The following is a 25,618-nucleotide window of genomic DNA, read 5'->3' on the forward strand; positions in this document are numbered from 1 at the left end:
TGTGTGTGTGTGTGTGTGTGTGTGTGTGTGTGTGTGTGTGTGTGTGTGTGTGTACTTCTGTCTTTGTGAGGACCATGGGTTTTAGACCTGGATAACGAGGACACAAGGAAGAATGTAGAAAGTGTGGACATTATGAAAAGTTTGGATTTTTTCGGAAAGTGAGGCCATTTTTAGAAAGCGGTCCTGGTCTGGTTAAATATATTTAATCTGCGTTTTTTTTGGCGCTTATATCGTCATTGTTGACTCATAATCATGAATATTAGTTAAAATACTTTTAAGGCCTAGGGGATGCATTATATCTGTATGGACATGTGTGTGTGTCTGCAAATGTGTTGCATGAATATATACGTGTGTATCCGTCAGTGGAAACTCACTTTGTATTTGCATTTGTGTGACATTTATATTTGCAACTCCCCAGTGGCGCGCTGCAGGTTGTGTCCGCTGTAGGAGCAGACTTGAGTCTCCACAGTGTTTTCTGTTCCCACTAACACCAGCAGTCTGGGCATAACTGATGGAGACAGGCAGGTTACGGAGGCTGATGGGAGGAGCTGGGCTCCTGTCCAGACCAGTTAGAGCCAAACAAACAGGAGCCACGTCGGCACATTGCATTTTGCTTTGCCTCAACAGCAGCGGGACCTGAAGATGGAGATGTTGCTGAGCTGTCTAAACTTTGGTGCAGAGCAAGAAAGCTAGACGATTAGTGTTCATTACTGGCCCCGGTGCTTCTTGAACGCCACCCTCAGGACAAACCACAGCTAAATCATCAGTATGTTGCCTTTAGGAGATGCTGGAAAGGGCTTTAGACTTTAATCTTGTATCAGCATTGGTCACCAGGCATTTTTTCCTCCCCCTGGTTCAGATGTGACATAAATCCTGAGTGTTGTTGTGGAAGCAACATGAGGCTCTTATTTCTATTTCCACCAGAAAGCATTTGAAAAATGCACAAAGCTGAGATTTGCAGGGGGATTGGAGAGGCAGGCTGTGGAAAATAACAGAGGATCAAGTCAGTGGAATGAAACCTGTAGATGTTCATTTATTAGTCTCTATGTAGAGGTTGGTCTGAGTAAAACTTCACTGACTTCTGCTCAGTTCCCATCTTCACTAGACTCCTTGTTAACAATTCAATGCTGTCTTCTCTCTTACCCCGCCGTCGACTGATTCCCAGTCAGAGCTCATATCTGATTTTTCTTAACAATTCAGTCCCCACAGTGCTCCAGATTCCACTTCCAGCATTTCAGGCTGTACTTTTCTCTGTTATTTATTCACTCACAAAGTCCTCTTATTTCCATTCACTGCAGGCTCTTTTGAAGATGGACTGTCAGGGTCTCGTGGCCAGACTGGTCATGGACTTTGTCCTCCTGACCACGGCCGTGGAGGTGGCAGGACGCTGGAGGGAGCTCGCCGAGAGGCTCGTCAAGGTTTCGCGCCAGCAGATGGACGCTTATGAGGCGCCGCATCGCGACAAGAACGGGGTGGTGGACAGCGAGGTACGTCCGTCTCACAGGGGATTTCTGTTGTCTTATGGCGGTCACACCCAACGCAAAGCAAACATTTAACGCGGTTTGATTACACACAAAGTGTAAGACGCAAAGACACAAATAGATGCGAATTAACGCCGGGTGACATGAATGATGCAAGAAATTGTTGTATTTATCAGTTTACTGCAACAAAATCACAGCAAATTCTGCTTATGTTTTTAACCATTTGAACCGTATAACAGGCATGGAAAGGACAGCCGACATCAGTCTGCTGTCGGACACAATCAGCTCTGTCAGTGTTAAGACGCGCCGGTGTATCAGCAGATCACGGGATGTTTTGTTCTCTCCTGTCTGCAGGCCATGTGGAAGCCGGCGTATGACTTCCTGGTCACGTGGGCCGCTCAGATCGGCGACAGCTACAGGGACGTGATCCAGGAGCTGCACATGGGCTTAGACAAGATGAAGAACCCCATCACCAAACGCTGGAAGCACCTGACCGGCACGCTCATCCTCGTCAACTGCCTGGACGCCCTGCGGAGCTCCGCCTTCAGCCCCGCCGCTCAGGACGACTACGCCATCTGAACTCTCCCCATCATGACTCGTGATGTTAACCCTGCCGGTGTTCCCCCCCGCACAGTCCCACCTCGCTCTTCTGGAGCACTCGAAAAGTCACACAGTTTGAAATGTTGCATATCAGCTGTCTTGCTCACTCTGAATGCCACTACTGCTGTCGTATGTTGTTTTGTTCCTGCGGCGCTGCCTTTAGACCGCCCCCTCCCCCACGTCTCTGCCGCCGGCCAAACAACACAGTGCTGTATGGAGCTCGCAGTATTCACAAAGACTCTTTTAATAGTTCCTGTCTTGCATAGTTATGTATTTTTGTACTCTTATTATGGCACAGCATTTTTTTAAAGCAACACTATGAACCTTTTGGTTAAGAACTGTGGATTGAACGCCAAGAAAGTCACTTTTTAAAGAAAAAGACACTTTTAGATATCGTATCCTCGTTACCATAGCCTTGTCACGTGTCAAATCTGTTCTATTTATTTTGTCACTTTTTCTTCTCTACTTCAGTTTGTGTCTCTCTCACCGTGGTCCTGCTTATTTCAAGAGATCCAAATATTCATGTCAGTCGGTATTTGACCTGGCACCGAAAAAACTGAATAATTTATTAATCTTGCACACCAAGTTTGAATCAAGCTCTCCACCAATGCCAAAACATTATGCCAACCAATTGAATAGTTTAACAGTCTAACTTGATAGAATTTAAAACATTCTCTGGTTCCAAATTCTCAGATTTGAGAAATTCGTTGTCAATTTAATAATTAACTGTTGGTCGTACAAAACAAGTGATTTGAAAATGACGATGGACATTCTTAACTGTTTTCTGACTAAACTGTTATTGTATCAAGCTGGACAGTTCATCCTCGACTTTGTGAACATCTGTTGTCAAAACAAACTCAACTCAAGGTCCACTTGAGTCACTTCTTCTGGTGCTTTTGACCTCATCTCATGGTCTTCATCAGCAGATTCAGTTTGCTCAGTTGTCATTTACGCTCAGTTACATCAACGTGGAAGTCCGAGACGTGCTCAATCTGCCGATGAGACTAAAAGCTCCAGAACAAGTGAGAAAGTAGACTGAGTTGAGTTGTTTGTGAGATTAACGAATAAACTGTCGATTTATTCTTTTTAGATTAAAAAATATCCGCCTTACCTTCCATATAACAATCAAACTGTAGCCACTCATGTCTCAACTCTTTGTCTGTGTGTCCTGTATCTCTTTTGTCCCATGGAAGTAGTTGTTACCTAAGTTTGCCAAAAATGAATACAGCTCTACACAGATGACCTTGTACAATGTTCAGACCACTGTTGTGATGACACTGTCTGTCAATGCTTCTGGTTAGGTTTGGTCTCAGTGCTGCATACTGTATAACGTGGTGAGTTTGAAAACCTTTCTGTGACTGCATACTTTTGTGGAAAAAGACTAAATAAAAAATGTAAATATTTGGACACAATATTTGTTATATTGTACCAAATCTCTATCAAAAGAATTCAGAATTTGTAGGCAACGGGACAAGATTTTGGTTTGTATTGCAATTAGTATTGACCTGTCACATTTGAGAGAGCTTTGGTTGCGTACAGGTTTGGAGGAACCCATCGGTTAATGTCTGGTGACGATTTAGCTTTTTATTGATCTCTTTAAACAGATATTTGCATATGCATGCAGGTGCAGCCCAGTCTCTCAACTCCAACTCCATTCTGCGGCCTCATGTTGCTAATTGAACTGAAAACAATGACCGGCACATTGAGGAGGAAGTCCCAGATATCTGTTATCCGGATATCCGCTGGCTACACCGGAACCCCCCCAAAATACTGCACGTTACCCCCAGAAGCTGAATCGCCATCAGGCCCATAACCAATGAGTTCTGAGACTGGATCCTACCCGTTTCTGGCTGCGGCCTGTTGTGATAGTTTCCCTGTAAAAACACACAGCAACCATAACGTCGCTGTCAGGAGGTTTCCTTATCTGAAACAGGAGCGACAGACTGCCATGTGTTGTGTTATCAGCGTTTCTGTTTGTGGAAAACACCCTGACAATACACCATCTGAGAAAATGTGCAGTGGAAGGTAAACGGGACGGTGCAGGAGAGAAGACTGGCCGGCCTCGGGATGCAGACGGAGCCGGGTCAATACGGAGAGGTGAGAACAACTGAAGGAGAAAGATAATAGAAAAAGTCTTGATGACCTCCAGCAGCATGCCCGCTTATCTTTTTGCTGCCCTCATCATTTCTCATGTCTTATGTTTAACAGATCTGAGAACTGCTGCAGCTTCACATTTTCCAACATTTCAAATTAAAGCTCGACTTACAGTTACATTAACCAGCAGCAGAGCTCTCCTGGTGGTAGAAATAATCAGAAACAAAATCACACAAGTACGCTAGCATCCTTTGTGATACTTTCACACAGGAAGTGTTGGAAGGATGAAATAGATGTTTCAAGCTCTGTGACTGGATGTCTCTCACTTAAATGCACTTTGGGTGTCGCACTTTACTAGTCAGCACAGTTGTTCGTCTTTTGTGATGATGTTTCAGTCGCAGAAGAGACGTAACATTCTCAATGGGTAGAATGAATGGCACTTTTACTTCTGCAACACTTTGAAACTATGGTACAGTTTTCCCGTGTTTCTGTCAACATGGAATGAAAGCAACTTTAGCGTGTTAACATAACGTGTTATTCACCAAGCTGACAGCACAGCTGAGGCTGATATATGAATACAGTCAGTCTGTGAACTAAAGTGTTGGAATTCGATGGCGCTGGATGAAAAGTCACGGTGGATAAACCCAATTGCAACAGCTCTTAGAGGGCTACACATATTCTTATAGAATCTGGAGGCACAATATATAGTTATTTGAATTCATCCTCTGGGGATGAATGTCTGTACAAAATGTCGAGGCAGTCCATCCAACAGTCTTCAATAAATGTCATTCTGTACTAACCAACGTATATCTTATGAAAAAACGAACCCTCAACCCTTTTGTGCGTTCCCTTATGAATGTCCAACAATGAATGTACGTTTCTGCCAGAAAAGCTATGATTCAGAAGAATAAAACATTATTTTCTGATTGTTTCACGGCACATATAAACACAACCACACCTCACAAATCTGCAGGAAGGTCAGAGGGCAGAGTCTCTGCAGATACAGACACCGCCACACACTTCTCGTGGGTCATAAGTGAAGATGGAGAGGGAGTATTTCTGTATCAATCTACACATTGTGTTTTAGGAAATTCTGTCATATTTAAGTGACAAATAAATCCACATCGACATCTCCTTCAGCTTGGCTGAAGAAGTTTTGGTTGCATCAAATTGCTAGACATCTTATCAGTGTCTTGACGGGATGAAGAAGAAGATATTTTGGTCATCGATCATGTGACTACTGTGACATTAGATACAGTGTCTCAGTCAGAGGGGACAGGGGAAGACCTGCTGCTTCACTGAGATAATTAAAAGGATTCCTACATAAAACCGTCTGTGAGGCTCATTTTCTCCTCCCATTCCTCTCCGTCCTTTTTTTTGCCTCTGGCTCTCTGTGCCGTCAAAGCAAGCAGACTTTAATTAAATATACAGATTAATGGAGGAGAAAAAAAGAACCAGAAGGAGTGGAATTAAATACAGCAGAGTATGGGCCGACATGCTTCAAATCCCAGCCAGGAGTGGTGGTAATGAGCTCCCCCAGGGTGACGGGGCTCACAGAACAGCACACGGCTCTGTACTCAGCTTCAAAATCCAGGGATAATCTGTACAAAGAGGGGACTCGGGGGCGGCTCGTTCAATATATTGACTTTTCATTGTCATGTCCAACATGTCCGGGTTGTTAGACTCCCTCGGATTTATCCCTCTGTTCATTTAGCTTACGGCTTTAGTTTTCAAACAAATATTTAAACATTCTACTTGCAAATGACGCTGTGTCATAAATGAGTGGATTATTGTTTAATCCTCATGCACACCCAAAGGTTTCACTTTCTAGTCAGAATGGAAATTGGAAATTAATAATCTCTTAGTTTCTTTGTGCTAAATTACATTGGTTGCACATGCCCAACCTTTTTGATAAAGTCTCGATGTTTCTGGCTCCAGCTCACTGAATGATAGATTTCCATAATGCTGTTTCTAAATGTGGCCCTTTGTGGTGACCAAGCATGAAGCAGGAAATCAAAGTTCCCCAGAAATGCAGGGAGGCCATGCAGAAGCACACAAGTTGCTTTTCATCTTCCTCAAAACAGAAACCCATGATGTTTATCTTCCTTTTTTGGTTTTTACTCCCCACCAGTTACATTATCAGAGACAATAAAGAAACATTTTGCTTTTTTAATGATGGAGTGGAATGTGGGAATGTTACTTATGAAGTCCAGGTCCAAACAGTTCCAAGGTTGATTCAAGTCTTAATGGTGCCCATTTGATTATCTATAATGTTGGCTTGTTGTTTAAACTGAGAGTGAACTGTGGTCTGACTTCGGTTTGAAATGAGAAACAAGAGACAACATCAATTTAGCTAAAATCAGACAACACATTGATTATGTTAATGGTACAATTTCAAAGTCAATAGCAATACTGTATAAATCAAGAGATGTATTAACTTCTAAGGCCTTGCACATCATTCATTGCTCACTTATAGTCCCTTACATATCTCATTGTGTGGAGGTGTGGGGGGGTCAACCTATAAAACATTCATGAATTCAACTGCCTCGTTACAAAAACAAGCTTTACATATTATGAATAAGGCTGGTTACTATGATCACACTAATCCATTGTTTGTAAAATATCACAAGCTAAAGCAAAGTCACTGACAGATTGTGTAAAAAGGTTTATAGACGAGTGTAAATATTATTTGAGAGTGTTAGTATGTTTACTGTACAAAAAACTAAAAAAGGGATTAAAAGGAGATGTATTTCTATTGTTGGGGTTAAATTATGGAACAATGCTAACATAAATGTATGTGTATCTCATTTTTGGTTTTCAAAAGGATTGTTTATAAAGCTATTGTTTAGGGTCTGGGTTAGTGTGAATTAAATATATTTGTCTTTTCTTTTTTTATGTTTTTTTATGGGTGACATAATTAATAATAATGCAGGATAGGCATATATAAGCATTATGCCTCCTATGCCTTTTTAGTCATATTGTTTATATTGTATATAGGCTTTATTTATTGTATTGTGTGATGGCTGAATAAAACACTGCTACTACTAAACAAAGTGGTGAAAGAATGAAACCCGCCGTCTTCTGACACGATGATTGTGGTCTTGTGTTTTCCATGAAGAGCGAGGGCTCCTTCCGTCAACAACAGCGGACAAATGTCAGTTTAACTACACCTGAGACTGGCAAAAGCTTTTACATCGCTGCCAGCTGAAGGGGAGCTCGGTGTAATTTAAGTCATTTTTTATCATTGTGCTGTCATTTCACTGTGGCAGCGATCAGCAGCTCCAAGAAAAGGTCAACATCCAGATGAACCACTCAGCCCGAGAGCCTTGGAGACGCTTAATGGAACCATTTTCTTCTGTCTCTAAAAATGTATTTGAACCTCTGTTCTCTTTTCGTCATCTTTTGGGGGTGAGTTGTATAGGTTTTGGCAATATCCTCATCTCGACGAATACTTGATTAAACTCGTTTATGCCGTTTGGATCGAGGAACCTCTTCAGTATGGAAGCAAGGTAAGAACAAACACATGACATAATAGAGGCCCATCTGTCATTTTAGAAATCAAAGGGATCAGTCCATCATCTATAGCTAATAACATACAAAAGAGAGTTGACTTGTGCATGTTCATCCAGCTGGCTCAAATGGGTTATTAATTAATGACAATGAGAGTGAGACAGCGATGCTGCAGCTCATGCTGTGACATTTTCCAGTGAACTCTCACCAACTCTGCAGCTCTACTGAACGTTTTAGCCTCTACCTACTCATCAGTAAACAGAAAACAGACACCGTTAGAGTCTGGCGAACATATTGGAATACTTGGAAGCTTAAGGGACAGACTTTGTGCCAACACTCAAATATATTAATGAGGTGAGTTGCTGCGCAAATGGGCAAATCGTATCAATGTGACATTCTGCTTGTTCAGCCACATTCCCGATCCTCTGAAGCCGTTTAGGTCCCAAAAAGGCCTTAAACCCTGAACCCTCAGGGACTTAATGACGTCACCTGTTCAATGGTTGAGTGTGACAGACTGTGAGGGCTTGATATAATGTAAATACAAATGGGACAGCACTTTGCTGCAACATATCACGTTACAATGACAACATAAAGAAATATTATGTACAATTGTAAGTATTTATTTTATACGTTTTACCCCCTGAGTTGAACATCTTCCAGGCTCTTTGCTCATAAGATGAGAGGTAACTTCAAATAATCTATTTACTCGTTTTTGCCAAAACAGCTTCAATGACAACATTTTATGTTTGATGAATAATCTGTGTAATCTCTGCTTCCCTTCGTCTGATTGCATCTGTTTTTATGCTCCATCTTTAATCCTTAATGTTTCCGAGTACATTTTATTTGACAGGCTGAACACACACGTGTCGTCCTCTTTGTTTACCTTTTTTTTTACGTCTCCATGCTTCCACTGGTAACCCCATGTTTAACGTCACATAGCAATGAATTGTGGGTAATTACCTTGGGCAAAGTCTGCAGAAATGCGGACTTACGGAAAGGTTTCACAACGGGCTCAAAATATCTGCGAGAGAGCTCTCAAACACTCGATGATTTGACAGTGGGACCGCACTAAACCCTCACGGACTTTGCGGGAGATCGCCTTAAAGTCTGCGAGTACATGAGTCTGGAAATTGGGATTGGGCCATACCCTCAGACTTTTCTGCAGTCATTCCAGATCCTGCAACTTCCATCTGCCCTACAATCACCTCATTCCCTGTCACCTGAGCTTCCCCGCACATCTCCCCACCTGCACCTCATTCCCTCGTCAGCCACTCACCACATATACCTGCCCCATTGTTTCGCTCCGAGATCGTCAAAGTAGCCATGTGCCTCATGCCTTAGCGTTCTCGTGACCTCGAGCCTGAAAACCTGGAATCTAAAACTTGTAACCTGCTGGTTTTGAACCTCTGCCTAATCTGTTGGACTTTGAATTCCCCGCCCCATGGATTTGTTTGCCTGATTTGGACTGCCTCCCTGGTTTTGACCCTTGTGACTCTCAAGTTTAAATCATGGAACTGATCCTGTCTTTGTGGCCACCAAATTTTTTTCTCTAGTGTCATCATCAGGAAGACATTTCCATTTGCACAGAAGAAATTTTAATATCCAAAAGGCAGATTGATGTTATATTTACTGACCACATTGCTGCTCCTCAGAAGGAAAACCTCAATGACCCCATGATGTTTACCGTTCTAAACAAACTTTAATTTTTAGCCTCTGGAAGATATTATTTTCACCTTAAATAAAATATAATCTGAGAATTTGAATGAGAGATGAGACAATTTTGGTTAATTCAAATGGTGGAAGTGAGACGGAGAAACAATCAATATTGCAAATCTCAGGGTGAAAGCTGGATTTTTAGAAATACCATTTCCAGTCCAGACATTTCACTTAAAAAAAACAAGAAACTCAGAAGCTCTGATGTTTCTCTATGCACATGAATTAACAGCAGGTGAATGAAACCAGACACTGCATCCTGCAGCAGGGGTTTGCTGACATGAGCCGAACAGAAGTCTGTTTGTTTTCAGACCAGCTCTCTGATGAGAAAGGTGAGTGAGATCGAAACCTGGCAGGGAGGCCAACTCTCTCTGTGTACTCAGCACCGTCAGCCCCCTCCCCAAATCAAACCCTCCTCTGTGTTGCTACTGTGTGTGTGTGTGACCACAGTCCACTCACTTAATCCTTTGTGGGTCTGTGTGCAGCGAACACACTCAGGTATGAGGGTCCGTGGGGAGATAAGAAGCGCTAACAAACAGGAGCCAGAGCAAAAAGGAGAGACGTTGATGGATGGAGGTCGAGGCCACAGACAGCTCCGTGTTTACATGACACACAGGTGCAACTGAAGGCCAGACAAACACAACATGTTCAGCTGATATTATAAATATCTCTGAACTCATAATGCAGTTTATTTTGTTTTTATTACATACTTTCAGATTTGGGGGAATGGGCAAACGTATTTAAAGTAGTGAGGTTTGAATAACTAGACACAAACGTTAGACAAAAAGACCAAACATGCTTATACGTGTACAAATACACTTGTGTATATACTGTACGTACACATTCTGCCTTTCAGTCCTTCCCTCCAGTCACATCCTCACTTGCTCAAACACGTTCATTTTTCCAATCTGTACTTGCCCAAGAGATGTCTTACTCTCCTGTCACCTCACTCCCACACCCAGCCACTCCCCCGTCCCAGTCACCTGACCGTCCCCGCCCAACATGCTCACCTGTTACCACTCTACTCATCAGGCCTGCACACATATATAAGCCCCTTTTCCTCAGTGTGTCTTTAATGCTTTGTTATGTTTTTTAGTTTGTTTGTCAGAAGGATTAGGGAAAAACTCTTGGCCTGAATGTCATGAAACATGGCGTAAGAGTGTAGCATGGGCCAAAGGAGAGCCCATTACCTTTGTAGAGGTCTACGCTGTCTGACTGCCTCTCTCCCTCAACCCTGTGACAACATATTATCATTAATGGAAAAACAGGACTAAGAGCAGTCTCACACCAAGCACGGAAATTTATGAAAAAACTGATTTGCATGCACACCCATGTGCAACATTTATGCGAGGGGGAAAAAACATTCATACCGACCTTATATTTCAGCCGATTTCTGTCTGACCAATGAAATCCTTTCTTCCAAGTGATGTCATACCTCGGAGTATAGCTCCAGGTAGCTGGCTTCCAAAATGGGGCAATAAGGGCACAAAATATTGTACGAGAAACACAGCGACTACCTCAACAACCAAATAAAGAACAATATATGGCTTCAGGCTTCACATATGAGATGAGACCAAAGACCGGATAATGAAACCAGAGAAGAACACAGTCTGCCTTGTCGAGGTCCGACATTTTGTTGTTCCATCCACGACCACCTCCTTCTGTGGACTTTGTGGTTCAATAACAAGCCAAATTACTTCCACCTTCGCTCCCGACGGACGTGAGTCATAATTATGGCTGCTTCAATTATTGCAGCGGGCATTTATTATATCGTGTCCTTCTCGCTGGATTCATGCTTTCAGAATGTTAAATGGCATTAGCAGTATTTAAGTCACTGACTACCAAGTCTTTACAGAGAAGTGCTGGAGGAAATGCAGAGCATTGATTAGCTGCATGAGTCCCCAGACTGAGACAAGTGGTTTGGACTTGTGTTGGATTTGCTGGTGAGCACAGGCTTTGAAGGTAAAACTGGAAAGAAGCCAAACGGCTTCAGAGTGCCAGGATGATGGACAGAATACATCCTTTTTTACTGGCGACTGGGGTCCAACATATACCAGCTCACTGATGATGGCCTTATTCCCCCCCCCGCCCTCTTATTTCTCTCTCCTCAACAGCAGACCATGGGTGACGTTAGCCGTTTGTCTCCTAGGAAACCTCATCGGTTTGAAACCTACTTAGTTTCAAGGAGGATAGGTTTGCCAGAGATAAGGACATTTCATCAGCATTACACTGGAGACCGTCTTAAGAAAACTCTGCCTTTTATCAGCAGAGAGCAACACAACTGAACGTTTCACCATCAATCTTGATTTCGTATATCAAACTTACTTATCTCAGTGTGGCATTAGAATTCAGAAATCACAGTTTGCTGCATTGATTTAAGTCTCGAGTCTATTCATAGTATTTTCCTTCAGTATGGACAGCAGCTAAAGTAACAAACAGAATCAAATATTACAGAGTTTCTTCATGGTGCTATCGAAAAACATGAACTAATGTCTTGCTGGATGCTAAAATTGTGTTTCCTCTGCAGGCTCCCTTGACTCTTTTTTTAATGTAAACCAACACAGAGGGAGGTTTTCCATTTTTAATGCTTTCCAGCTTTAAGACGGAGACTGTCAGCAAAGGTTTTATGGTAAAAACAGCATGACTGCATAATAGGTAGTATTTATATTTGCAGCTGAAGCGAAGCTCTAACTCAGCACATTGCTGAGCGTTGTTCTCGGCACTCACATCCACTTCGGGGTTGTTTTTTCAATCACCAGATAATAGATCATCTCTGGTGCACAACCCCCTTTCTCCTCTTTCTGTCTCGCCCACATCCTCCTCTTCCTCCTCATCTCACTCATTATGATCCATTTCAGGAGTCGGTAAACACCCGGCGCTGCGTTCAACAGGCACAAACAAAACTCTTTTATCAATTTGAGCTGCTGGAGGAGGCGGAGCGACCGCCGCGCCAACAAAACACTCGAGTACAAAAAAAAAAACGGTGCCATGGAAACCTCGGGAGCACAGTATGCAAATCTCCATGGCAACCTGTGTGTGTGTGTGTGTGTGTGTGTGTGTGTGAGAGAGACACAGTGGGGGGACAAGAGGGAGAGAGAGGTAATGACTGAGAGACATCAACACAAATGATGGTCAGAAGTACAACATATATGTACAGTCAGTCAGCACACACTTCATCTCTCTGACGGCAGGAGATGAATAATGTGAGAGCTGAGGGGCAACAAAGGGAAACGACAACAACACAGTTTCCTCTCTCAGAGGCATCGTGGCACTTTCCCTCCTCTGCTCCAGTTTTACTAGTTACTTCTTTAAGGATCAGTTCACCCAAATTACAAGTCTGCAACGAACAATGTTTCGCAACTCTGTAAAATGTCAGAGTGACACGGTTGCTGGTAGGAGATGTTGCAGCATGGCTCTGCCACTTTTTACTAAAGTATATCAACAACTATTGGGTGAATTGTCACGACATTTTGTACAGACAGTCGTGGTCTCGAGACAATGAAGCATACAGACTAGCAGAAGTCTCACCCCCCTCCCCCCCAAAACTGTCTGCATGGATCCCACTAGCGAGAAATGGGAAAACAAATAATTGATCATTTTGGGTGAATTACCCCTTTAACTTGTGTTAATACTTGACAGGTAAAGAACAAGCGATTAAAACAACCAGTCTGTATCAAAGCCTGATATATCTTCTTCCTCTTTGCCACAGAAATCCATTATCCAAAAACAATTAAAAACACATCAGTGGGCCTCAGTGTTGCACCGGGTGATATATTACATCGTTACCATGAATTTACTCACTGCAGTTTATTTTACCTCAATCCCACACACAGTCCTTCTGACACAAATACTCACTAATCACCAAAAGTGGATTAATCAACCACTGAAAATAGTCCCTAAAAAATGTACTTATTCTTCCTTTTTTTTTTTTTTGATAAAAACTACAGTGACGGCTGTTTCAGAAGTCAAAGTATTCAGAGACGGACTAACACTTGGTTGATGTTGGTTTTTGTGCTCATAACGCTCTCCTTACTTGTTCCTCTTTGTCTGTTTAAGCTGAAACATGTCATCAAGTAAGATTTGGTTCGTTTACCAAAATAAAACTCTAAATTAACCATTTTACTGAGTTGACAGGTTGTCCCTTCAGACTCCCAGAGACGCTGCTGTAACCTGCAGCTATGAATTTTTCAATCAGAGTTTCTCATTTGCATCCGACAGAAGGTGTTAATGAACGGAGCTCACTGCTGTGCGTACGAGGCTGCCCACTGGGTCTCCATCTCTGCAAACAATCACAGACGACTTTGACCTCGTTCTGCAGTGATACGTCTCAGTGACGTCGGTGCTGTGTTTCAAAAACAGGTCATCTCTCCTCATAGAGGTGATGAATTCCTGCCCTGTGCTGCTTGCAGATGTTTGTTGAACGGGTTCAGAGGTCAACAAGTGGTGTTCTGTCCAAACAGCAGCGAATAGACTTCAACTTCCTCTGCTGTTTGAAACTTCACAGGATCCACCTAGAGGCTGAAATGCAATCTGAAAATGGTTTCCCAACAAATTTATACATTAGCTTGTTGGGTTTGGCAATTAAAAGCATGTAGTCCACATTCAATTAAAGGTGATTTTGATAGACATCCTAATTGCAGAGATCTGGGACATTACTTGACACTTTCAGAGGATTCATTCTCATAACTTTGGTGCCCTCAGTTTTCATCTGGTGCAAAAAGCAGATCACAGATTTCACTTGTTAAATCTCAGCACCTAATGGATGGAGTGGCACATTTGGTTCCCAGAAGATGAATGCTAGTGACTTTGGCGATCCGCTGATGTTTCCTCTAGTGCCACCATGAGGTTGACGTTTGTGGTTCTTGTAAAATAGCAGGCTGCTCTCATACAGCGCTCGTCGCTATACCTACAAAAATGTATACGCTGTAATTCGTAGATATCCCATGAAATCAATTGGGATCTCTTACACAAACCGTTGTATGAGGACACATTGGAAATAGTATATCATTTTGCCTCCTCGGGGCTCTGATCCGTCTAAAGTACAGCTCTGTATGATATACTACATTTAATATTATATGCCTGGTAGTCTGTTTCTTTGCAAACATACAGAGAAACAACACTCCTCCACCATCAAAAGCACTTGAGTTGAGATGTGAAACATGAAAGTAGAATCTCGGCCATCTTTCTATCCCTTTGATACTGCCACACCACTCTCTCTTTTCATCTGAAGGGGTTCCAGTCTGGATGCTTTCTTTAGGGAAGTGAACCAGTCCTGTCAGCTTCCATTATACCTCAACACAGGCTGTCGGAGGCACATGTGAAACGCAGAGTGATGCTTTTATTTCCGAAAAGCAAGCTGAGGGAGCCATTAAGACGGAGCTCAGTGGTCGATCAGGCTGGATAACACAAGACCTGCAGTACACCTCCAGCAGCAGCAATCAACCTGTTCCATCAGAAACCTCCTGCAAGCAGAGACATGTCCACTCAGCTGAGGATGGAAATAATGTCTTGGTCTTCAGCACCAGGTGAAAAAAATCCTTTTATTTCTTTTAACACCAAGAATACAAATTTGAAACTTTGGAGCCATGTTTCATGTTAAAGCTGAATTTCTTTCTGAGGGTCCTTTCTGTGTGGAGTTTGCATTTTCTTTCTGTAACTTCTTAGGTAAAATGGCAAACGTCTGTACATGACCCGGTGTGTCCTCAGACCTGAGCACCTACGTCTGTCAGACGCTACAGCAGTTTTATGCAGAATTTCAAGAGGACAAAGAAACCGAATGTGTCTACTTGACTTGTGCCTGTGACCTTGCTGGGAAAGCCTCCCCTCCTCCGATTGTTCACGGTTAGCTTAGGGACGATAACGCCTCCTGATACTTTTTTCATTGGCAGAGTTTTTAGTGAAATCTGACTTCCTGATTGAAGTGTGAGCTCAGCCCTGAAAACCGCAGGCCCTCGAGTCATTTGACATGATTTCACAGGCAAAGACCTCGGTTGCATCACTCATCTTTCATGGCTGCTGCAGTCCAATTTTCTACGGCCTTCCTGACAGAATTAGAGAAAAAATATATTCAGAAAACACTTGAAAGTCATGAGGGGATGTCTGAATGTGATATCAGGATTGCGATAAGCTGCAGATCAGACTTCACAGTCTTCATTAGCCAACAGCTCAGACAGACCAGACATGAACTCCGTTTTCTTGTTGTCCTTGAGAATAACACCAACATTCATTTTTGCTTCTTCCGTTATTCGTTCATAAATAACGCGACATTACGGATGCAGCATCCCGGCTACACTTTTATTACAAAATGACATTAATAATGGTCAGCTCTTCTTAGCCTGCTTGCTTTTCAGAGAGAGATTTAGCGCTCTGCTAGTGCTACAACCTTTTGTGCCACGTTCGGATTAATAAACGTACTCTTTCATTTTGAAACAGTAGCCTCATGTTGTTTTTATTTATTTATTTGATGAATTTTATGGTAATTTTTGACAGACACCTCCGTCCCTTCACCCTGGTGCCTGGTCTGGGCGTCGGAACATCATACATCAGCAATAAAGGCCTATGTCTGTTTCAATGCATAACATCATTCATTTGAAAACAGCCCTACCTTCATGGCTATTTTTGACATATGTGAATGTTTAATATCTTCAGACAACACTGAATCTACATAGCTGTTCATGGAGTGGTAGCTGGTTTGCGGAGGAGAGGGATTTTGATACACACAGGCTTCTGAAGCCAGATAAACGTGCCCGTACAGATGCAAACCACCTCCACCAACAGATTAGAAAACTCCCGCTTGAAGGTGCTTCTAGGAAACCTGCCTGATAATGTGAATAATTTATGATTTTGAATATTTGGTTAATACACATGCGGGCCCTTTGGTTGCTGGTAGTTTTAGATCTACAAATGCTCCTCAGTAGTGGAGCCATCGTGATGATAGAAACAATCTCTTTGATTGAAACAAATCTCATTGAGTGGAGACAGTTGAACCCATGTTTGTAGCTCAGCACCCTCGTAAGGAATTCACTTTTTTTTGTCATTCTGCTGCAGAATTTCACCAAAAATGGTCAAATTAGAAGCTTGCAAATTTTACTAATCACTGCCCTTTTCATGCTAAACATTACATGCCATTAGCATGCTAACGCTAATATTAGCATGATGATGTGTTTAATCTATAGACTATCAAATCAAAATACAATTAATCATTTTTTTCAGAGGTTTTTACAGGCTTACAGTAAAGACAGAACGTGCATTTTCTGTCTGAATGCTTTCAATTAAGTCCTCTCCCTTTTGCAAGCTAGCTGCTATTCCAACAAAAAACATAATGATAGGCCTTATGAACTGTCCAAAATGTTTCCAACAGATGACAGGCTGAACTGTATAAGCATTCTGATTAGAGAGGGGTGGTTCTCAGCCAAACCAGTATCATGCTAGAAGAACAGTTTGGGCTCATGGGGGGAAATACCAGACACAAGTTTAGCCGAAGCTTATAGATAGGCATTTACCTGCTTGTGTTTTGATTAAAAGGATATTATTTGATATAGATGTTATCTGTCTGTATGGCTCATGAGAATAGACACCGGTCACAGGAGGGTTAGTTTGTTTTTACCTCCACATTACGTGCGTGGGTGGTTGGTGAATGGCTCCTCTGTGCCCTTGTAAAGATATCAATATCCAACAATAACAATATGAGAAAAGAGAGATCGGGAATAATATTTCAGGGTAAATGGAGTTTATTTATGTTTATCCTCCAGTACAGCCCCGGTAATGACATCCCTGGAAAGGAATCTGGCTTCTGGGAATGGACACAGTCAGAGGAGGGCTCTCACATCTACCGTAAAGTGTGTGTGTGTGTGTGTGTGTGTGTATTTATTTATTTAGAGAGAAGAGGAGGTTGGTGGAGAGGTGCTCCTGCAGGTATCCACACTTGGAATAGTGATGAAGGAGAAATTGAAGAGACTGAAGACGTGTGTGCACATGTACAGTGACTGTTTGTAACAGGTAACAGCTACTTCCTGGAGCTGTGTGTGTGTGTGTGTGTGTGTCTGTGTGTGTGTGATGAACATGCTCAGACCTCTCTCCTGATTTATTTAGATTATATCACCACACTGAGCTGCTGAACTCCCTGCTGTCTGGACGGACTCTCCTTTGGTGCACATAAAGGAGGGAATGTGCAGAAACTCGAGATTAAGAATCACATTTTATCTCAGCCCCAGTAACTGCTGTGGTGAAATGAAAACATCTGACTGTTGACTGTGAAAAATAAACAGTTTGCCATCTGGTGGATGAAAGTAGTACAGCATATCATAAACTGCATCATGTTAATCAGATGGCAGATGTTTTTGTTTTCTGTCTACATGTGAGGACCAATCATAATTGAGTGATTGTGCGTTATTAGAATACACGATTCTGCCTTTATTTTGTCCTTGCTTTGCTAAAAGCCATCACCAGTGGAGTAAAGTACAATGAGTATTGTGCTTACAGGTGCTAAATTAGATGTTCAGAGCATTGATAAAGCACAAAACAAGTAATATCTACCTCTGCAGAGAGAGAAGTCTCTCTCACTGTGCTTATTTGGCGGTTACAGTCCTCTACAGAAGCGTAGCGTCTGAACTACTTTCCAACCAATCGCTACAACTTCATGATGGTTACAACATTAACTTTAAATGGTGCATGTCAATACAACCAATATTCAATATATGTAGAGCTCCTCTAAAATACAATAAACAGCCTAACGAGATCCTGCATGGGATCCATCAGTGTGCCGTTGGCATGTGAGAAGAGCTTTTTATTTGGTGTTTGTGGGTAAAGTTGTGATGAAAAAATACCATTTTTAGAAGAGTTTGTATCGTTTGGAATGAAATGTTTGCTTTTGCAAGAGATGTAAAATATTTTGTTTATATGTTTTGGCGTTTTTTTCTTTGAGTTTTGACAAAGGAGCCTAGTTTCAAAAATTGTCCTTAGCGATTGAAAAAAAACAGCCCCTTCTTCCTTCGTGTTCTTGCATATTTGTACCAGAAGAGGGCGCAGTTGGCCATGATTTTGATAATAACGCAACAGTATATATACGAAGTAGAAAAAAGGGTGTAACTGCTTCATGTTTATTACATTCATACATGTTTTCTTTGTTTTATTTTGTGACTGAAATAAAATCAAACCTAGAGAATTAAGAAAATAATATACTTAAATTGGCTTGAAGCTTCAACTATTTATGACGCAGTTTACGTTAATTTTATTCAAGACGGAAATCTCCAACAATATGTTGTTATGAACCCAAACGCTGCACGTGAAGTTTGTACCAGCGGTGTTTGTGCATCTGTAGGAACCGGATCACCACAGCAGCTCGTGAGGACGCGCGCTGCCTCATTGGCACATGTCCCAGGCGGGGTGGAGCGTAGCGGGGCCGCCTCTTGTTTTGCGGTCTTGTTTTGTCAGCCTCTCAACAGACAGAGCAGCCGCAGCAGGTCGTCAGGAGAGCAGCGCCCGACACGAACCGGTGAACGAGTCGGTGGACGTTATTTTCGCCGGTTCGACCCTCAGGAGCAGGGCGCAGTCACAAGCCTGAGAGGTGAATCTGTTCGTGCGCAGCTTCCAGAGGGTGTGTTTTGATCCTGCGGAGGACTGAATCAGAGGGCATAGAAGGTGTTCTTAAGGCTGGAAAAAGATTTGTGATCATCGTTGTCCTTCACGGCGCTGACACCGTCCACGCTGTCCTGAAGGAGACGTTTAACTGTGGAGCGTCTTCGTGGCCGAATGGATGCGAGTGCGTGGGGAGAATACTAATGAACGGCGCGCTGCGTCCTGCCGAGGCGCACCGCGTCCCCCGCTGCTGCTGAGGGCCACAGCAGAGCCGATCAGTCATCCGGAGCGCACCGGGGCCTGCGCACCGCCTCAGTCTCCCCACGGGAATTAATGAGCGGGATCTGAGCACCGGAGCCGTTTTATCTCCTGGATAAAAAAACAACAACAACCTCCAACAGCTGCAGAAAGAAAAACGCCAAAATGGGCAACAGCTTCTCCAACATCTCTGCCTTCCAGTCTCTTCACATCGTCATGCTGGGCTTGGACTCTGCTGGGAAGACCACAGTCCTCTACAGACTCAAATTCAACGAGTTTGTCAACACGGTTCCCACCATCGGGTTCAACACGGAGAAGATCAAGCTGAGTAACGGCACCGCGAAGGGCATCAGTTGTCATTTCTGGGACGTGGGGGGCCAAGAGAAGCTGAGGCCCCTGTGGAAGTCCTACAGCCGGTGCACCGATGGGATCATCTATGTCGTGGACTCTGTGGACATTGACAGGCTGGAGGAGGCCAAAACTGAACTGCACAAAGTCACCAAGTTCGCGGAGAACCAGGGCACGCCGCTGCTGGTCATCGCCAACAAGCAGGACCTGCCCAAATCTCTTCCAGTGGCGGACATTGAGAAGCAGCTGGCTCTGCACGAGCTCAGCCCCTCCACCACCTATCACATCCAACCTGCATGTGCTATAATAGGCGAGGGGCTTCATGAGGGTATGGACAAGCTGTACGAAATGATACTGAAGAGGAGGAAATCACTGAAACAGAAGAAGAAGCGATAACAGCTGCTGATTCTGTGGAAAGTGTTTTAGTCTAATTAACTGTAAGGAATCCGGGTTCTGCCAGTGTTGCCCTAAACAGGTTTACTTTGCAGTGTTTTTGTTTTTGTTTTTCACATCCTCAGTTTGGATTAAAGCTGTTTGACGCTGTGAAGCCCTGCTGAGTGCATCATTCAGCACACAGGAGGCTGCAGGATATAGAATACATAATAACCAAAAAGACAAATGTAGAAAAGAAACTTGAAATGACTCTCTGGATCTACAGCATGGAGGAAGAGACGCGGGCTGGCCCGTTCGTCTGCTGCTTTTGTCGTGGACTTTGAACACAGTTTGACCCTGAAGAAGAAGCTCCTCTGCTGTAGCTCACTGAGGACTGTTATGGCACAGTAGTTTTCATTTCCAACCACAGGAGGTCTACTGTGGGGACACACGTTTGATTTTGCACGTGGCTCGGGTCACTTGTGCCCCCTGCTCCTTTTTGTTTTTATTTGGAGGACAGACATCTGTAGTTTCAGTCTGGATGTCATGCTGACTGTTTCTTTGGGAGCATTGAAGTAGCCTTTCCTCTGCGTGGTGGACTGAGGACAGAGTGTCCACTACTTTGCACTTTTCATTTCCTAACAAAACAGTAGAGAACTACACTGTATTAATAGAGGAGCCAATCCAGGTGGTTTATGTACTAAGAAGCCAAAATTGAAGTATTTTTTGAATATTAAAAGATTTAAAATCCACGATTTGGGTGACTGGTTTTCATTCAAATGTTACAGGTTACACTGGCAGCAGCAAGTGGGATAACACAGATGGCTTGGCATGGTAAAAACAAAACCTGTGAACTGTTGACCTGATTCATTTCTCTACCCAGATGCTCACAGGTGTGGATCAAAGGAAAAAGGGTCAAAGGTCCCAGAGTTCAGAGAGCCTGCAGAAGGTTAAGTGAGAGAAAAGCCCGAGCACAGATTTCTGTTTCAATCTACTGCACATGAGGTGAACATTTAGAGCAAAGCCGGAGCTCGTTTGCGAAATTTATGGATCTGCATTGCGGTGCTGAATTTTCTGCTTCACAACAGTGTTTACAGCAGCAACCAGTGCTCCAATGGGACCAGTGCTCACCGGTGTGTCCCATCATTTGTGGACAAGATGCCTGTTTCTTTGTGAAGTACAATATGTGGTCTACTTCAGTCGGAGAGCTGCTGAATAAGAGTTTTTGCTGTCTTGTTTAGGCTCAGCAACAATCCAAAACTCAAAATATGTTCAGTTCAATATAGAAGTTGAAGGAAACCACCAAATATTCACATTTGAAGAAGCTGGAACCTGATTATTTTGGCTTTTTTTCTTTAAAAACAAATAACTTCAGTGACTAATAGCTTAAATGAATCGATTGCTTGCTTCAGCTTTAATTTGTACCCTCACATGTATAATTCTCCTCTTCATGTGCAGACTTCTCTAGTTCAAGCACCGACAGTTAATGTGTTTGATGGCTTCAGTGATCGAGCTCTTATCTTGTGTTACTAGTTGACATGAGTTAGTCTGTGGCAGTATTGTTTTTTGTGGAGTAGACTGGTTCTCTCAGGTGGTGGGATGTGATACATTTTGAGGTACTTTACATTGATATTTCCTTTCTGTTTTACTTTATACTTATAAAGTATAAACACATAAATTGTCTTGTTAAGATTTAAGTTGGTGATTTCAAACATTTTGGGCTCGTGATCTCTTACAAAACAACAGTGTCATGGCTTCTTGTCATGTTTCAGATGTATCCGGTTTATTGTCAGTTGCACCAAAGAGTTACTTCTACTCTGAAGTAAAGTCAAAAATGATTATAAATTGTTATTCTTTGCTCTCCCACTAATGATAGAAACAAAAACCATCTGGCTACTGTTTCATGGACACCCTCAACGCAGACGAACGTTGTGAGTTTGATGCCCTTTTTTGTGACAGCAGGCTCAGAGAAACTCAGAGGTTTCCCCCGAAAAAAAACCAACCAAGAACGGAGAGAGCCCTGTCATCTCGGGACTACCCGTTGCTATGGCAACAGGATAGCAGAACCAACCCAGTGATTTAAGAAAACAGGTTTCCCTTCTCGCAGTCGTCTGCAGCGTTAACAACTATTTACCCCGACAAGAGTCACAAACATCGATGCCTTAGTCCCATGATTTAGCCCTCATGTTTAGAATTCTACTTCTTACAGTTTCTCTTCTGCGTTATCTTGTTGCAGCTCTACTTTGAAGCTAAATGTTATAAGCTATGCCCGCATCATCCCATCAAATATAGCTATTTCCTGCATCATTTCACCCAAAATTCAGCCTCATATATGTGATATATTTGGAAGTTATAAGGCTCAGTTTATGATAAGAGTGAGTGGTTCTGTGTGTGGGTATTTATAACATTTTCTCATTTGTTTCTTTAAATGAGCCAAATTTCCGGCTGGGTTCCAGCTCTGGTTAATCATTATTGATCTTCAGTCTCAGTTTGTGTTTAGCCAGCGGGGTTTACCTGAAGTTCAATTGTTGGAAGTCTGTGTGGGAAGTGAAAGCCACCACATAATGCTGAATTCAAGAGATCTCCCTAAGCAAACAAGAAAAAACAATACTCAATGCCAAAGTCAACAATAATTGTTCCCATAATGCTATCCGGTACACCTAACCTTGTTAGAATATTCTTCTGTTGTATTTGAGTGTAAAGTGAGGTCAGAAGTAATGCCTGGGTTGATTTCAGTAAAGTAGCAGAAGAGCTTTTCTGCATTTGACCCATTTGTCAAAATGTAGGAAGGCCACATGTGTGCAGCACAGTTAGCTACATGAGTGGCCTATAAAACCAACGGCCTCCAAATATATACACCGCCTCCGGGGAAGCTCGTCCTTGTTTATGTTGAAGGAACGGTTTCACTGTCAACAGAAACGCGGCCTGACTTTTGTCAACTCAACACAGTAGCTGTGCTTTTACAACCTGCAGCACACAACTTTGGTTTCATGCACATAAATTACTTGGTAAAGGTTGTCTGGATCAGACTACACATTTTTTACAGTGACTTGGACAAGAGACCTGAAGATGCTCACACGTTGCCATCTTTCACTTGTGTAGACGACCGGTGAGGTGCCACAGGAACTCTTAACTGTTAGGACTGGGTGTAGTTAAAAAATGACCATGCCAGTACCAATACCAGTACCTTTAAAGTGATACTGATACCTGTAGAGGTACCCATCATGTGAATGGAAGCTGTGCGTGTCCCACTGGCTAAGTATCGCTGCATTGTTGTAGAAGCATTATAACCACCCTCCCATAGTAAACTGACTAGTTTTCTGTCAGGATGTCGTGAGGTGTCCTAGATGGCCGCGTCTTTTGTTATCTTCTATGAAACCCTACAATTTGAGAAATTGCCACTCAGACTGTACAGCAGTTTATTATCAAAGCATCGGGGATCCCCTTCTCAATCTCAGCAGCTCAAACGACAACCAGAATTTCAATCAGATTTTAAAACAAAAATTGGGTGCGATTGATTTGGTGTTTAAATCTGGTTGGATCCGAAAAGTGTCTGCTGGGTTTAAGAGGTTTTGCGGTGCTTCTACAACGTCATGCTACTCTGGCTTTGCTCCCAAATGACAAAAAGACTCATTGATTATAATATTTTGGACCAAGTTTATGTTGATTTCACAACTTTCTACACACGTGTGTTGACTTTTGAGTTTATCTTAATATTAGTTCCCAGAATGTGTTTAGGTCAGGCGATTCCTTCCAGCAGCCAAAGATAAGATGGTACATACCATGACTGAAGACGAGTCAAAAGACAAACCAAACAAAGTGGTTCTTGTAGCGCTCAAGATGTTGCAGACTGCATTTCTGAAGTCCCCACCACCTCCCACATATCCTCCTCCTCCTGTGGTCTTTGTTGGTGTCTCCCTCAGCTCTCCAATTATCTACTTAAAGCAGGAGCAGAGCTGTCTCTGCTGGAGCAAAACAAACTGCTGATTACAGAGCAGTGTGTCTTTGTGCTGCTACAATCACAGCAGAAATTAAAAGATAATAAGCTGACACTGTAAATGCTTTCAACCCAAACAGCCAGCTCTGTTTCGGAGTCTTTTTAGTGTCTCCCGAGGGCTCCTGTGTTTGTGGAAACATAATGCTAGACTGGTGCGTCTGTAAACCTACATGGACTTTATTTTAGTCTGAGCCTCTTCAGCGCATTAACCCACAGTGGAACAAGTGAGGGATGATATATTGTATCTCCGTACAGGTAACTTAATATCTCAGTAGTGAAATATTGTGATGGAGTGGAGTTTCTGGAAATTAAAATGGGAAAATCTTTTTAGATAAAAACTTAGACAGGAAACTTTGTTAAATTGAACCCTGCCTCCTACAAAATGATGCTTCCATACAAGTAAACTACATTCTGAATTAAGTTTCAAGGTCAATGAGATTACGTCCACAGTTTTAAAAACAGGTGCTTAATGTAAATTGAAACAAAACTAAAAAAAGCTATAAAAACTTCATTAGGTTTAGACGGCAATGCAATTTCGTGGTATGGGAACGTGACTTTTAGGAGACAGCTCTGCTTAAATTAAATAGCACATTTTACTACCTCAGTTTTTTCATCACATTGATGTAAAAATCCTCTTAACTGCCTTAATGGCAAATTAATCTAATCACTGATAATAATTTCCAAATTGGCCCAAAAATAAGTAGTAAATGTAGAGCTTAATTTTGCTCCGGGGTGAAAACTTCACATGCTTTTAGACTGAACTTTGTTAGAAAAAGAACGAAGTCAAGTGTTTTAAACAATGATGCCATGAAGTCATTAACAGAAAAGCAAGAAGAAATCTCTTTGAGGTATCGATGTCTTCTCCTGATTTGGTCGGACCAGATTTTGTGATTTGGCCGAGAAGATGATTGTAAACGATGGACATGAGGAACCAGTGACTCCAGCCGTCAGATAAATGTAGCGGAGTAAAAAAACGCAACTGTCCTTCTGTGATGTAGTAAAAGAGTCTCCAACATGGGAATATAGGAGTAACAAGCACCAGCCTCTAAAGTTGTTTTGAACAGACTACATGCACTCAGTTGCACTCAGAAATAAACTGTGCAGGACATTTATCTCAGAGAGCTGCTGTCCCTGGTGGATCAGCTCTTTCTTGCTCCTGCAGCTGTTATTTTGTGTTCAGAGGGTTGATAAGCCATGCATTGTTCGGGTGTCCCCGGCATATATAGGTCATGCTCTTGTTGTTCTGCCTCCTCCCCATTAAATGTACTGCATGTGTCACTGTTGTCTCAACAATATACAACAGCAGCAGTGCCAGATTCTCCTTCATCCCCTCCGCCATCTCCAGCAGAGTGAAAAAACAAGACAGTGTGGACAAAAGTAGCCTGAGCCTGATCGGACCAGAGAGCCAAATCTGCATTAAAGTGTTCATCTTGAGTCTTTATGGTTACAGCCTCTACATCTTGCTGTTTTATTTTGATTAAAAAAAAAGAATTAGCTCTCTAGCTAACAACCAGCCACAAATTAACACAAACAAATGGACCACTCACGTAGGGGGAAGATAGGTGAAACCAAAGCTTGCCGTCATGGGCAGTCATTAGCCGTGTTTCCATTCAATTGTCAAGCTAATTTTAAGTAAACTTTCGAATCATCACAAAAGAGGATTGCTAAT

At 42.5% G+C, this 25,618-nt stretch overlaps 2 protein-coding genes across 2 annotated transcripts in view; both read left to right on the forward strand.

Annotated features, from left to right (window-relative positions):
- LOC116397664 (SH3 domain-binding protein 4) overlaps window positions 1-3,493 on the forward strand; it is a 31,295-nt gene extending 27,802 nt beyond the window's left edge. Inside the window, exons 4-5 of the mRNA XM_031873307.1 lie at window positions 1,299-1,487; window positions 1,836-3,493. Of these exons, the coding sequence (XP_031729167.1) occupies window positions 1,299-1,487; window positions 1,836-2,060 (414 nt within the window). The 3' untranslated portion in view covers window positions 2,061-3,493. The remainder of the gene's footprint in view (window positions 1-1,298; window positions 1,488-1,835) is intronic.
- A 15,317-nt stretch (window positions 3,494-18,810) lies between these two features.
- On the forward strand, window positions 18,811-21,859 carry LOC116397676 (ADP-ribosylation factor-like protein 4C). The gene has a single exon (XM_031873325.1). It carries the CDS (start codon window positions 19,398-19,400, stop codon window positions 19,974-19,976), a length of 579 nt encoding a protein of 192 aa, XP_031729185.1. The 5' UTR covers window positions 18,811-19,397; the 3' UTR covers window positions 19,977-21,859.
- Window positions 21,860-25,618: the final 3,759 nt, after the last annotated feature.

Source organism: Anarrhichthys ocellatus, unplaced genomic scaffold (genome assembly GCF_004355925.1).
Source record: "Anarrhichthys ocellatus isolate YVR2014 unplaced genomic scaffold, GSC_Weel_1.0 scaffold71, whole genome shotgun sequence".
Classification (NCBI taxonomy): Eukaryota; Metazoa; Chordata; class Actinopteri; order Perciformes; family Anarhichadidae; genus Anarrhichthys; species Anarrhichthys ocellatus.